This window comes from Trachurus trachurus (genome assembly GCF_905171665.1).
Source record: "Trachurus trachurus genome assembly, chromosome: 14".
NCBI classification, from domain to species: Eukaryota; Metazoa; Chordata; class Actinopteri; order Carangiformes; family Carangidae; genus Trachurus; species Trachurus trachurus.
The window spans coordinates 6,410,881-6,426,101 of NC_139903.1; the positions used below are offsets into that span (position 1 = coordinate 6,410,881).

The following is a 15,221-nucleotide window of genomic DNA, read 5'->3' on the forward strand; positions in this document are numbered from 1 at the left end:
TTATCACAGTTAAGACATGACTCTATCAGGCTTCATCTTCAGCCATCTTATGTAACAGGAAAAAATAAAAGTCCAAAACAGAAAACTATACATATTCCCAAAGACTTGATAAAAAGAGACTCTTTGCTGGGATGACGGTCTGTGTGACCTTTGACCCACTGAGGTTTAACAAAGAGGTGAGATGGTGAGACGACGATGATGACACAGCAAAGAGGAAGAAAATTATTACAATAAAATAAAAAACAATAAAAAAAAGACTCACAATGTCATATGAAACATGTCAGTGATCTACAAACTGACTATTGTGTACAGTGTACTGTGTACACTTTAAAATGATGCATATTGTATCTCAAAACAGATACACAGCTGTATTTTCTTATTAAAAAAAACAAAAACAGTTCAGTTTCTGGAGCAACTACATGAGACTGTTTCATCATCATCCCTGCAAAACCACAACTTCTAACAATGAAATAAAGTAAAAACTAAGACATACAAATTAAAGCTGTTGGTGAGCTAAATGTTACTCATTTACGAACACACACACAGACACACACACACAGTACATCTCGCTGTGTTTCACTGAGCGACCTCCCCAGTCTTCGATAATGGTTTGAGCTCCGTGTGGACGCCGGTGCCACTGGTTCCCAGTGCAGGAGGACATTTCTGATCCAGAGGGAGGTCGTCGACCGGCTGGCACAGCTGCAGGAAACGCTGAGGAGAGAAAACGTACAGTACCATACAGTATTACTTATATCACTGTCCATTTGTACACTGTGTTAATATTGTTTTCTTACATTTAAGTTTGTGTTGCACTATGTTCAAGTGGCAGCACTGAGCTTGGTAAAACACATGACGAATAACAATCAAGTTAAATCTAACAGAACTAAATGGAAACTTGAAAAACAACAATCCTCTCACAACTAACCAAGATTATACATATAAAATATAACACATCATATACAATATATACGTTTTCCAGTAACGTCGATTAGAGGATGAGGCAGGGGATGCTCTGTCAGCCCCTTTGAAGACATGTATATTTTATTATACATCACATATACCTTTGTTTTTGTGCTTTTTGTCACTTAAACAAGACTTTTAATAAACGAATATTGTGCTGCTGGGTGTTTATGGCTGAAAATAAACATCAGTGCCTGGATCGATGATGTTAATGAACATGTAACCCACTGCTGCCGCTGTGTCTTTAGTTTGTGGGACAAAGTAAAAGATTTAACAGGATCTTTTCTGCCTTTAAAAAGGGAATAACTCATATACATTGATAAAGTCCATGGGGTCGTGATTTCTATCTAATCCTGTGGTTTACTTTCTGAAAATCTGTTCCCCATGGAGAATATTTTGAGAAATCCTGTTAAGAAAAACTCTGAGCCAAGGAATCTTATTTTACATCAAGCCAAACTGAACCTCAGCGACCTCTGCACATAACATTCAGCCATGTCAGAGACACTGAGCTCTTTAAGATTAGTTTTTTATCAAATCTAAACATATTTGATTTTATTTTTGTTTTTTCAATGACTGCATCTCTCACAGCAGCGGAGTTGTGTGTTTTTTTCTCACACTGATCATAATCTACAGGAGGTTTAAGGTTTTATGGATCAACATCAAGTTCATAAGAGGTAACAACGTCAACTTCACAGCAGGGTTTGGCAGAAAGGAGAAACCCCCACTCGTCACGTCTTCACCTCTGTGCATGGAGCTGGTGTTCGTATATAACCTCTCACTCTCTGTTTAGACTAAAGGCCCTGTCCTATTTTAACCACTTCCCCTCGATTTTGCGCGTCCTCATGTAAGAGTAGGGTGTCCCGATTCTTTAAAGAGCAATGGGGAAGCGCTTTTCAACCGTTAAAACCAAAGTGGTAAGTGCTAATTATGGAAATATCACTTTTTGAAGGGTCTTTAACATATATTTGGGTGTTTGTCTCGCCTTCCCGCCCCCAAAATGTGAGAATTGACAAATAAATCTGTAATTTTCAGGCTCCCTAGATTGAAATGCATGGTTTTATGAGCTGTTCCCTCAGTTGTCATTCATTTTTGAATTTGCATAATACCACCCCTACCTGTGAGTACCGGTAGAGGAGGCGGAGCCTGGTGAACAGCGGCTCATTTGCATTTAAAGCCGTTCTGAACAGGGCTGTTTTGAGCTGATGAAAAGAGCTGTGATGTTTGATCCTTGGGGTATTTTGACCAAAGCATGTCACAGAACTATTTTAATTTGTGGAAAAGGGGCATGATATGTCCCCTTTAAGGGAGGAAATGGGACACCCCCCACCACACAGACGGTCAATGACTCAGAGAAACAGCTCACCTCTTGAAGGGAACCTTTTCCTTGCATCATCTTATGTATCACAAACAGTGGGATGAGGGAGAGGGAGATGGTGGCGAGGAACCAGCCCAGGACGTTGGCCCACAGTGGATACACATAAGAGTTACTGAACTTCAGTGGGGAGTATTTGACAATAGAGAAGATGAAGGTTCCCTGTGGAGAGAGACAAACACAGAGGGTTCATGTTAAGTTCAAGGGAGGTACAGTATAAAACCAGATGCTTCTACCTTTATCTAGTAGGTTAAAGATGCTTGTTTAGTTAATAGTCTTTATTATGGCCACAGATTAAAAATCTAATGCAGAGTGTATTTTCACTTAAAACTGCAAACAGCACTTTTCCAGTGCTCTATGTGTCCACCTCTGGATGACGGACGCTGAGGTTGTGGGTGTTTGTGGTGTAAACGTGTGTGGACAGTGACGGATTACAAGATAAGTTCAAGAGTCAAAAAGCAGAGAGGTAAAGACGAGTGCTACGCAGATGTAAAAATACAGTATATCCATCATCTGTGTTTGTGTATCTGCAGCTCCGCCTATGACTGATCCCCATGATGATTATCACCGGGGTGGTCCCCCACTTCCTGAACTGCCCTGAACATGACATGTCATATACAGTACAATATCACACATCACACAGATGTGAGCGGTAGCAGCATCACACATGGAAAACAGGAATCAATCACAGACGAAATTGCCAGTGAATGAAAGGAACTTACAAAAATAAACAGGGGGGTAACGCAGCGCCAGCAGTATTTCATGAATGGGAACGGGCGATAACCAATCATTTCTGTGATGTTGTCGTAGAAGCGGTCAGCACCTTTTGGGAACAGAAAAACATAACATAAAAAGGTCAGTGGTAATCTTTGGGATCAGTTTATCAGTGCACCAGATGTCCAGATGTGCAGATGTGCAGATATGCAGACAGTTGTCTTGTGATGAAGGGACCTCGTGTCTGTAACGGTCGGTTGTCCGGTCTGTGACTCACCGTAGACCCAGCCGATGCTGACGGCCTGACAGAAGGAGAGGAGCAGCAGGGTGGTGCCGCTGCAGACGTGATGATCCAACAGCTGCAGCAGGTACATCCCTCCCTGAAAACAACACTTTTCATCAGTACACTGATCATACTTAGAGCTGCAATAAGGACGTTTTCATACAAAACATAACCTGTAAATGAAATGTTGGTATAATTATGTAAGTCTTTGCATTTCATCTGAATTTTGAAAGTTGTTTGTATGATTACTAAAACATTAAAACAATGAGTTTTATAAGAGACAGGCACTGATCTCCTCGCAATATCTAATAGAGAATATTTTTTTGTTTCAAAACAATATCTTTGGTTGTGTACAGAAGATTGAAGTTTATTAGGTATTTGTAAGACCTCTAAGACTACAACAGCAGAAACTGGCAAGAGAGACTCTGCTGGATGCTTTGGCATGTTCCCTGTTTCTCTGTGGCAGAGCAGCAGCAGCAGCAGGAGGTCTGGGGAACAACGGAGGCCAGGTTTTTTGTTTTTCTAACTGGTGTCAAGCAGCTCAAGTGTTGTTGCTCTCATATCTGTAGGTTCAGTTTGAAGCTGATGAATAAACAGGAGAGGAGACAGGAGGCAACTTGCCTGACGGCCAAGAAATAGCCCAACACATAACCTCATATAACAGTGTCATTTTTACCTCTTATATTTTGTTTTGCTTATTGGTCAAATCTTTAACAGAATGTCTTTTTTCACTGTTTATCTGTTTTCATCTGTAGCCTACTAGTAGCAGTTACTTCCTGTGTAAATACAATGGACTGATAGTAACTAAAAACTCACTGACATCCATTTCAGGTGACAGGAGGCCAGGTCTGAGGACTCAAGATATTTAGGACGCATTTCAGATCCAATCCCGGCTCAGACACATTCAGAGATGGTCTATTTTAGCAGGGTGAATGCAAATGTGTCCAGAGCTACACTCAGGGCCATTGTATAGGGGAGAAAGGTGATGATAATTCTAGGGGCCTAGCACCCAGTAGGGCCCACAAAAAAAATCCCAGTAGTCTAATCTTTGTATGACTGTTTTATTCTGCATAAGACCCTGACTAATACTCATAATAATGCTGCATTAGCATCAAAACAAAGCGGGCAAAATAACAAATGATAATACATACGTAGTCTGAGAAAAAAAGAGAGTCAGGGGGTAGGGGGTAGGGGCCCACTTTAGTATTCTTTCAGGGGCCCAGAATTCCTTCCAACAGCCTTGGCTACACTCATAACCATTTACAGAACTGATGTCTTCTGCCACAGTTGTAATGAAACAACAATAGTTTACCATTTCAAAAAGATAAAGCATTTTAATTAACTGTAGAACTGAGCTGAGGGCATCGATTCCCAGGCTCAGCCCCTCCTGGTCCTGCTCTCTCTCACAAACCCATGATAATGAACCCATCTGTCACAGTCAGACTGGCTAAAAACAACAACACATGCTTATTTATTTGCATCTTGAACAGGGAAGTGGGAATGTATCACAAGTGAACACCCAAGGCTCATGTGCAGAACTGACAGTTTAGAGATGTTACATTCACCTGACTCACATATTAATACCAGGTCTGATCTGGGTCTTAGTTTCATTTGATTAAACAACTGAAAGTTAAAAAATATTACATTCCCCTAAATCCTACAATCCTATCAGACAAACAGTAATAAAGGGTTTATGAAATCTACTGTACAAACCTCAGTGACCAGTGAGAGTCCCAGCAAACAGCAGGTACAGCAGATAGCCAGCAGAAGCAGCTCACGTCTGCAGCCTTGACGCAGGTAAGTTGGGAACAAATCAACCAGTGACGTCATTAAACACTCCAGACCAACAAACTGGAAGAAGTCGGTGAGAGGCAAAAAGAGTCAGAGCTTTGATCATTCATTCATTCATTCAATCAATCAATCAATACATTCAGAAGGGTTTTGCTGGTACCTGACTATCCAGTCCGAGGAGAATGATCATGAGGAAGAAACACACCGACCACACCTGAGGTGCAGGCATCATGGCTACTGCACGTGGGTAGACGATGAAAGCCAGTCCTGGACCTAAATAAAACAAGACAGACAAACAGTCACTTGTGTGCGCCAACACCATCTGATTCTCACTTTCCTGTGTTAAGGATGTCCATGTTTGAATGTGTAATTTTCACAAGACAGAGAGTGATCATGCCAAGAGGAAACAGACGGAGAAAGGATAATCAGTAAAGTGGTTGTTTTAATCCTGCATTTGAATTATGGAGATGAAGAATAGCCTACATAACATAAAATTAAAAATCTAGCATCAAGTTTTAGCCTAGTATTTGTAAATTTGGGCCATTTTAAAATCGTACATGCTTTAAAAAATAATAACTGTCTGATCTCATTCTAGTCAGATGGTTAATATGAATACCATGTAAATAAGAACATGTTCTTAATTGATTTCGCCTGGTTAAATAAAGGTTAAATAAAAAAAAATAAAAAAAAATACGAATTAATCCCCACAGGAAAATTAATTTGTTTGTCAGCTCATCTACCATTTGCAGAAGAATTAAAAAGCCTGATGGCTGAAGGTACAAAGGATCTTCTAGCTATATCTCTTGGTCCATCAAGGTGTTATGAAGTGATCCCATTTGTTCAGAATGAGCTCTTCGGTGTGCAACTCTCCACAAATCCCCTAGTGAATCCATCAGCAAAACATGACTGAAGTCTCCAGATATTATTAAAAGTGCCTCAGGATGTTTAGTCTGTATCCTAGCAACGACTTCATGGAGAACTTCACATGGAACTTCAGCAGTTGCCATGGATGGGATGTTGAAGAATGAAGACTTTCTGTGGGGTGAATGAGGTAGCCTACGCCTTTTGGTCCAAAACGGTTTATTATTTGAGATCCGTGGGCAGGGACACGAGCTGCTCAGCATGAATGATGAATGACAGCATGCTGTGAAATAATCATGTAACATTATGAGACGGAGTTGTTTTCGAGGCAAATGCAGAACTACATTTGAGACAGGGAGGGCGGAGTGATTTCAAAAGCGAAAGTTGTTCAGAGTATTTGCTTCATGTGTTGTAATGTTTACATGTAGGCTATCATTATTACATTGCGCGGTGAATGTGCAGGTCACAACTTATCCATGAGAGCATTTTGAATGGTTGGATTGTGTAGGCCTACGAATTTGATGAGGGTCAGGCAGGGGACCTGTAGGCTACCTACCATTCACCTCCATTGTGTTCGAGCAGCTTGCTTCTCTGCTCCTTAGATCTAAAAACAACATGCACTGATAATTAAAGGCAATGAACCTAATTTAGTGCTATGACTATAGAGAGATTATGGCAATAGGAGAATTCGCCAAAATGTTAAACTATCCCTTTAACGGGTAAATCGTTGGAGTCAAGTAGCCTGCTGCCAAGATGGCGGCGACGGAGATTTACCATCCCGCGCTCCTGAAACCTGTGGCTGACGTCACAATCATTCACTGTCACCGTTAATTCAAACAAACAAACAAACAAACAAACAAGCTAACGGTCGGCCCTCTCAGAGCTCCAAAGACATGGGGATCTGGCAACATAAGATGGCACAACTCTCCACATGGCAAGGAGATAAAACAGATGTGAGCAGACACTGTCGGATCAAGTTTTCAAGTTTTTACCCGCGGCGGCTCCGTCGTTCCTGCTTCATTCCCCGGTGGTCCAAGCACTATGGGTCCAAGGCTGAATTTCTTTCCTTGTCCGACGACACAGGAGGCTATGGGAATGCGCCTGCTTCACTCGGAGCTGTGTTTTCTTCTCCACAACAAGTAACTAACTTATTCATGACTAATGTGTTTGTTTGTTTGTTTAAATTAATGATTAGGGGGCTACAGAACGACAACATTAGGCAACTTCCTGTTAGCTACTGATTTGTTTGGCTAAATAGGCTAACTGCTAGCTTTGCTGTGGAGCAATGATTGCGGTGCTACTGGGCTACTTGTTTTCTCCCTCTCGCGCGCGCGTACCGACACAGGTAGGCAAAGTAGCGTTGTCCCAGGCAACATTGTAAATGGAACACTACCGTTGCCCGGGGTAACAGTGTCAAGGGCCAGCTGATGTGTGTTTACGTTCTGAATCTGTCAGTTATGTGGATCGCCAGTTAGCAAGTACATCCTGTTGCCTTGCTAATGAGCTACTGAAGCTCTGCAGAGGGAGAGCCCTGGGAAATGGCACAGGTTTTGTGATTTTGGCTAAAGACTTCATAATCACAATTTAAAGACCATTGAGCATGCTTTAAAATGATTGTTGGAGGGGGTCTAACGTTCTAAGACTGAGTTGAAAGTCATTATTTTACCCTTTTCTTGTTGAGATTTACATTTGGGCCAAAGCAGGGCTCCAATCTAGCTATTTTTACTAGAAGCACAGTGGCCCCTAACTTAAAATTTTAGTAGCACAAGCAGAAAAATTAGGGGCGTAAATCGACTTGCAAAGAAAACATTCACATTTTCTTTTAATTCATGATCCTCACATACATTGGCCTGCCACTTGTAACGTTAATGACAGATTCTTTGAGTCGCCTCTTCTATGTTTCACCAGTGTTGAAAAAAGAAATGGCAATTTACTGGTGGCGCATATGTGAGTAGGCTACATGAAAAATTTACTTGCACCGTCTCAAATTTTCTGAGCAAAATTCTCCCATTTAGGCTGCTCTGATCATCCCCCCCCCCCCCCTCAAATGGATTAGATTTAGTTTGTGGTTTGCTTTTCAATCCCACTCTGAGACATTGTGTTCCCTAAAATGGAGGTCATGGCAACTCTCATTAATCTTTTTTGTCTTGAGCCCTGCATTCCTACTGCTTGCTGCTTAACAGTAATCATGCTCACCTGAGCTGAACTGCAAGGTTCAAGTTAAAGGTAGAGTATCAAAAAAGAGAAAAACTACAGATGACAGAAGAACAGATTCCAAGTCTGCCAAAAGCTTATTAGGTTGGAAAATTAAAGGGATAAGGATGAGGAAACATCACAAGATTTGGCAGAGTTTCCACAAAGGGTGAAGAGGTAGTGTCTGAAAGGGTGCAATATCTGACTACGCCACGCAAGCTTCCCAAAAGACCCTCAATGCTCACTCAAAAGTTAAACGTCACCGAGCCAGTACGTACCAGATTCTGCCACCTCAGAAATATCCACTCCTTGTTCATAAGTCATGAACCCCAAAACTGAGAAAATGGCAAAGCCTGCCACAATGCTGGTAGCACTGTTCAGCAGACACAAGTAGAAACAGTCCCTGGAAAGAAAACAAATCCAGTTCTGAACGATTGCTAATGCTTAATTTAAAAATTAGATAATAATTTTTTTTTTTTTTTGGCTTTATTGCATCAAATTTCACTGGATAGTTTCGATAGATTAGCATTGTACTTACCTGTAACAGTCATTGTTATAATGATTGTAACTCCCAAGAGAGGTTAGGAAGCCAAAGCCAATGGCATAAGAAAAGAAGATCTGAGTACCAGCATCCATCCACACCTGGAAAACGGTCAAACAAATGTGTGTGTGTGTGTGTGTGTGTATTTGCATGTCTCCAAGGAAAGAGTGCTCTAAATATTATCAGTGTTCTTACCTGGGGATCGGAGAGGCGAGAGATATCTGGGTATATGTAGTATATGATCCCCTCCATTGCGCCTGGTAGAGTAACGCCTCGTATGAGCAAAACCAGCAGCATAGCGAAGGGGAATGTGGCGGTGAAGTAGGCAGCCTGAAAAAAAGAGCATGAACATTTTAAAACTAATGATATTGTTTATTATTTATTGAGCTATACTTTATTTTTTCATCTTTTCATCAGTTTCCAATATATGAAATAACTGATAGCAACAGCAAATAGCATTAGCAAATGTTATGGTTTATGATGTAAAATATGGTTTTGAGACCAAAACCTGATTTAACTAAGAAAAATTAGACAAACTGAATTACTGTAGTGTATATTGGGTGCAATGTTATTAGTTCCATAATGTGTATTGCAGAGTCTCTGCTAGATTTCATTCAGACTCCAGGTGACATCATCTTGAACTGGAGGCATTTTCACTTTTTTGGAGTTGGGCATTGTTCTCAAAGCACTGGAAGTTGGTAGATTTCTACTCAGAACTGGCCATTTATTGAAGTTGTTGGTTTTGACATGAGGGAGGGAGTGCTGCTGGCTCAAGGGGTTTTCTGCACAACAACCCTGGTTTACTTTGGAGCAAAGTAAACCAGGCCCTTAGAGGCCTGTGTGTGTGTCACTGTAACATTTAGATTTATGCGTTGTTCCTACATGAATATAACTGGATGGTACTTACTCATCAACAGTGGATACTGTATATGAGCCAGATGTGGGAAGCACAAATAAAAACAAAAGATAATCAGCCGATGCAAACACATGAGTGTCTTGGTTTCATACTAATTTTACATTAAAAAACACTGTGAAACCCTACTGTCTATCCTAAAACAATGCTGACAATAAACAAACTTAGTTGTAGATATCTGCCATTTCAAACATTGTGGCTTAACATGTTTTTTTTTTTTTTACTATTAAACTGACCTTTAGACACATCTGTGTACAGTATGAGATGTAATCAAATGCTATCTTAACTATAGATTGCTCAGAAATGAATTATACCACTGAAAACTTAATTTGATGGAGAATCTTGGTAATATTTTTTACAAAAACATGAGGAACATTTTTGAATGGTGCAGAATCTAACCTTTCCTGTTGACTTGATGCCTTTCCTAACGCAGAAATAGCAAATGACCCAGGTCAGGATGAGACAGAGGACCAGTTCCCACCTCAGGCTGCCCACCTCCTCGATGCCACTAGAGATTTTCAAAACCCGGCGCCTGGACAGCGTTGAGAAGTGGGAGAAATGGTGTGGGTGAGTGAAACATGAATGACAAGTGAAGGGGAGAGAAAGTGTATTGTATGCAGAGGAAAACATCAGCATGTGGAGGTGGATGAGTGACGAGGAGGAAGAGGAGAGACTCACAAGTGGGCAACTCTTTATCTATTTGTCAGACAACAGAAAAGTTTGAAAACTTGTTGTACCATGCAACCACCTGTCACTTCAAAGTCATTTTCAATTTCAATTGCACTGTGAAAATCCTGATTTTAATCCTGAATTGTGCTATTGTCTAACTAAATAACCAAACACCAAATTTCAAAGATGAAGGCTGTGTTGTGTGTTTTGGGCTATGCCTACTTGTCACTCATTCACCCATTCATTGGGCTGCAAGTCCAAGCAAAAGTGTGAATGGAGATGGAATGGAGGAAGAGAGGATCTGGAATGATTTGGGATTGAGAAAAGAGACCAGAGCAAGAAAAAACAGCATACAGTTAAACTAGTGTTGAGTACATGCTTACTGCCAGAACTCCACAACAGGAAGAGTGGTGTTCAGTCTGGAAGTCATGCTGAGGCTCAGATTTGGATGGCTGAGGTCCAAGCATGAGTCTAATATGAGAGAATAAAAATAATAAATAAATAACAAAGTTTAAATACTCATTTCAAAGTAAAAGTTGCATTACATTGTGCATGTACTACTACATAGGGACGTTTTTTTTGTTCTGAGATTGGTGAAGAGAATACATTCTTGTTTCACCTTTTGCCACCATTTGTTGATGTTCACACAGCTATCTTTCAGTTACATATTTGATAACTGTGTTTTATTCTCTTTTCATTGCTTTCAACCCCCATGACCGTGCATTCACAAAGTTTAAACCCCAGACTCTTAGGTAGACTCCTATTTCTTCCATTTAGGAATTATGGAGGTCACTAGTGTGCTCTTTTGCACCTTCATGTTCCTTCCCCTGATCTGTTTCTCATCACAATCCTGTCTCTGAACACTGCTGACCTGCCTATGTCAATGTAATATTTCAGTTTATTCTGATGTCCCACCATTCATATTGTCTATGGATATTCTCATTCATCCATTGTTCTTTTCTGGGCAAATTGAATCGTAGGCAACTGAACTTGTATTTGTGAGTTTCGCCTCTAATCCAAGATTCTGGACAGGGAGGACAGATTTTACTCCTCTTTCAAACCATCTGTCCTCCCTGTCCAGAAAAAGATTCTGGACAAAAATATTCTGGACAGGGAGGACAGATGGTTTGAAAGAGGAGTAAAAGAAGCCATCTATGTTAAAGTGGAGAAACCATCCCTGAACAGAGGAGGAGGTCTGAGACACCACCTATCTCCCATTACAATGCAGCCCTTTCATCTGTACCCAGGAGATTAAACAACTCAACTTCTAACCACTCTCAATGATCGTCGTTCACCAGGGTTTCACCTGACTGTGTCACAGAACTCTAAAGGGGACCCCAACAATGGTCAAGTGAAACCAGTACCTTTTGTAAACACACCCACAGGTAGAGACTTGTTGCGTACGAACTAATGAAGCCCCTTGGATAAGAGGCGAAACATCTTCCCTGACAAATACAAGTCCAGTTTCCTACGATTCAATTTGCCCAGGAAAAAAAAAAAGCACCATTCATATTATAAATCAAAGACAGCATTTTATACAATAAACCAAATATTAACAGAAAAATTAGTGATCAAACTAACTACATGTCAGCTTATCATGACAGCTCTTTAGTGAGTTTAGCTGCAGGGCAGGTTACCTGTGTTCCAGTCGTTTCCACATGTGGCCCAAGGCAACTCTGCACTGAAGGATGAGAACAGGTAAAAGAAGGCCCATGCCAAGATGACAATGTAGGAGGTTGCACTGAATGCAATGATTAAGTGACTGGCATAGCCCATGCCTGAGAAAAAGAAGAATAGAAGATTAGTGAGGGTGGTGTACAGTTTCTTATTGTTTAAAATTTATGTAACCTCATATCACGTTGCAAAGATTTGAAGTGTGCAAACATTCAGTGGGAGCTAGGGTGTTTCTAATCTTATTTATTTATTAGTTAATTTGAATTATGGACAGGTTTCTAGCCAAGGTTGACTTCTGATATCTGTCCCTGGTTTGGGGTTTCCTGCCTAATGTCATAACATACCTCTATGATCTGTAAGTGTCTTTGAGCACTTGTAAAAGTTATAACATGTAGGCTATTATTATTAATTTATTATACACTCAGTCAGTTTGGCATATAATAATAAAAAGTGACTTTCCTACATGAGACACGATCATAAGATTTACAATATTGACAAGTGGAAGTGTTGACATCACAAGTGTTGCATATTTGGTGTGTGTAGGTGTACATGGTGTGATCTCTAATTGATGGTAATATGTTTATGTTGCGTGTCATGTGCATATTTGCAGACCATAGAAAAACTAAAATCAGTTATTTTTGATTTGAAAGGTACCATGATTCATATTACTATTATATAGGCCCTTATAAATGTGTGTTATGTAAAACCATGTCAATGTTTTTAGTTGACTGTAGGTGATGGGGACCTCTGCTGGTGACTTTATAGACCTTTAGGCTATGCTCTTTATTTGTTAGAGAATATGGATTAGAGTTTCCACAACATTAATAAATGCAGCTTAATCAAAATAATATCACTGTATCTCTCACAAACTAACCAACTTTAGTTTAATTTGAAGCTACAAGCAAAAACGTCATTCACATTGCCCCTCTCACTCCTGACAGAGAAGTTTTTAAACATTTCACTTTTATTTTGACTGTTTAATTATACTTCAACCATCAACTCGCCAGTTTTTGTTTTGTTTCTAATTCACAAGGGAAATGGAAATTAGACTAAACGTGAGAATGAGTCGTTTTATTCACTTGATTTCTTGATGGACACTGAAAAATCTGAGAATGATTTTTTTTTTAACTTAACAAGTTAACACGATACTTTAATTAGTACCCTATCATTTTCTGCTGAGTTAGGGGTAATTAAAACACAGTTTCGGTGCAAAATCTAAAGCGATCTTGACTCGATGAAAATACAAACTTTGTGCGTATTTACGCACGCAGTGTTCAGGATACTTGAGAAAGTACGACACCCCGTTGAATTTTCCTTTATGAATAAATTCAAAATAAGGAAGATGGAAATACATTTACCTTGGAAAAGCGGACAAATCTTTCTCCAGCACGTGATCCCCCCCTGGCTGGTGTACTGTCCTAAAGCAGTCTCAAGGAAGAAGAGGGGGATCCCGCATGTAATCATAAACAAGATGTATGGGATGAAGAACACACCTGCAAGAAGAGAGGATGTTTGGGGACAATCAAGCTCCTATCAATAGTCGTCACTGGTGGTTAATATCAGAAACGCGCGCAACAACTGATGACTGAAGTTAGAGTCTGCCTGACATCACTCACCGCCGCCGTTCCTGTAGCACAGGTAAGGAAACCTCCATATATTCCCAGGTCCGATGATGGCGCCCATCACTGTCAGGATGAACTCCGCTTTGGTCCCCCAGTGTCCCCGGTCCACCAGCTCTTTGGCTTTCTCTTGGACCTTGTTTGGCACGATGACAGCGTAAGCGCCATTCTTTCCGTTCATGGCCCCTCTGCAATCTCACCGCCGGGTTCCCGTGAAACACTCTGGACCAACTTCTCCTGTGCGCACAGGATTTTGTGATTAGCCTACTTGCCGAAACCTCGCCCACTGCAGTTGGCGCAGACTGGGCAAATATGACGCCAAATCTGTGATGAGGATTGTTGTGCGCCGGAGTTAAGATGTGACGGCAGCTGTGATTGCCCTGTTACTTGATGGCTGGCAGCAACTATTTAAGTTGCTGGCTACTTATGTGTGGTGGGGGGATGCTGAAGGGGGGATGACAGAGTGGGAGATGCTTGGAGGCAGTGCACGAGGGGCGGTACAGATCGACTGTTCCGCCTTAATCTATCTGACGCCGATGCAAAAAGTGATGTCTGGTGGGGTTTAAAAAAAACGGACTTTGGCCAAATCCAAATATAACAGCTTGGTATACTCAACGACCGGACCGGTGTCAGTGTAAAGTTACAGTAACCAAAGAGGGACCAGATCTGGTCTGCAGCCTAGAAGAGGTAGGTTTCTGAGCCATGAGGGCCAGTTGTTAAAGACATTTGTTGTTGTTTACCTCATTGACTTGATCAGAGTTTCAGCACAGTGTTGTCTGCCTCACCTGGACCTGTACACATGCAGTCAGACAACACCTCTGAGTGCATGGGTCATGTACTCAGTGGATTGACCTTTAGATGGCACTGCATCTCGTTCACTTGCATCACCCACTCAGAGTGCTGGGGAATATGAAGCACACACAGACAAGTAGAGGGACTTTTCCAGCTTAACTTTTTTGCAGGACATTTACTTCCACTCAAATTGATTTTTTCCCCACCGATTTTGTAATTAAGTTGCAAATTATGTTGCAAATACGCCAAACATCAGTTTAAACATGGTGCATTTTTAAGGTTAATTGTGTAACAATAGGTGTACATTTTCGGTTTGCATAGTCACCATGCATTATTGAAGAGTCAGGATACAAAAACGGCATGATCCAGTCCCAGTTTAGATCTTTTTAAATATATATATATTTTTAATTAATTTTCAACATCATAATAAAACAAGGCAAAGGGAATGACAAGTCTGCTGCATGGCACTGCAATGTACATATCCAACCATACCTACAAAAACTGCATGATCCAGTCCCAGTTTAGATCTTTTCATTCATACATATTGTTACATCTAGTCCTGGGTGTGTATTTTAATGAATGTTATCTGACTTTTCAATGCCACAGATCGTAGCCTTCAGCAGCTGAACTCACAGAAAGATCCTCAGTACATTCTCAGAATCGCCAATCAGTCTCTTAATATTCTGTGTAAGCTGCTGTTCTTCTGGGAAAATTATTGTTTTTTGTGTTGTTTTTTAAATATTTGGGTTTTAGTTTAAAAAACAAAACAAAAAACAATAATTTTTGAGAGCATCCTATACCAGTGTTAACAAGTCTTTAAATTAGCCTTTTTGGCTTGG

The 15,221-nt window shown here is 40.6% G+C and overlaps 1 protein-coding gene across 1 annotated transcript; it reads right to left on the reverse strand.

Moving 5' to 3' along the window:
* Positions 1-576: 576 nt before the first annotated feature.
* Positions 577-13,771, reverse strand: LOC310997332 (sodium- and chloride-dependent GABA transporter 2-like; the record flags this gene model as incomplete). The annotated part of the gene is made up of 14 exons (XM_083987007.1): positions 577-711; positions 2,324-2,494; positions 3,055-3,155; positions 3,324-3,426; positions 5,043-5,180; positions 5,281-5,393; positions 8,453-8,577; positions 8,713-8,816; positions 8,911-9,045; positions 10,028-10,160; positions 10,681-10,768; positions 11,935-12,075; positions 13,330-13,464; positions 13,588-13,771. 14 exons carry the CDS (start codon positions 13,769-13,771, stop codon positions 577-579), a joined length of 1,806 nt encoding a protein of 601 aa, XP_083843133.1.
* Positions 13,772-15,221: the final 1,450 nt, after the last annotated feature.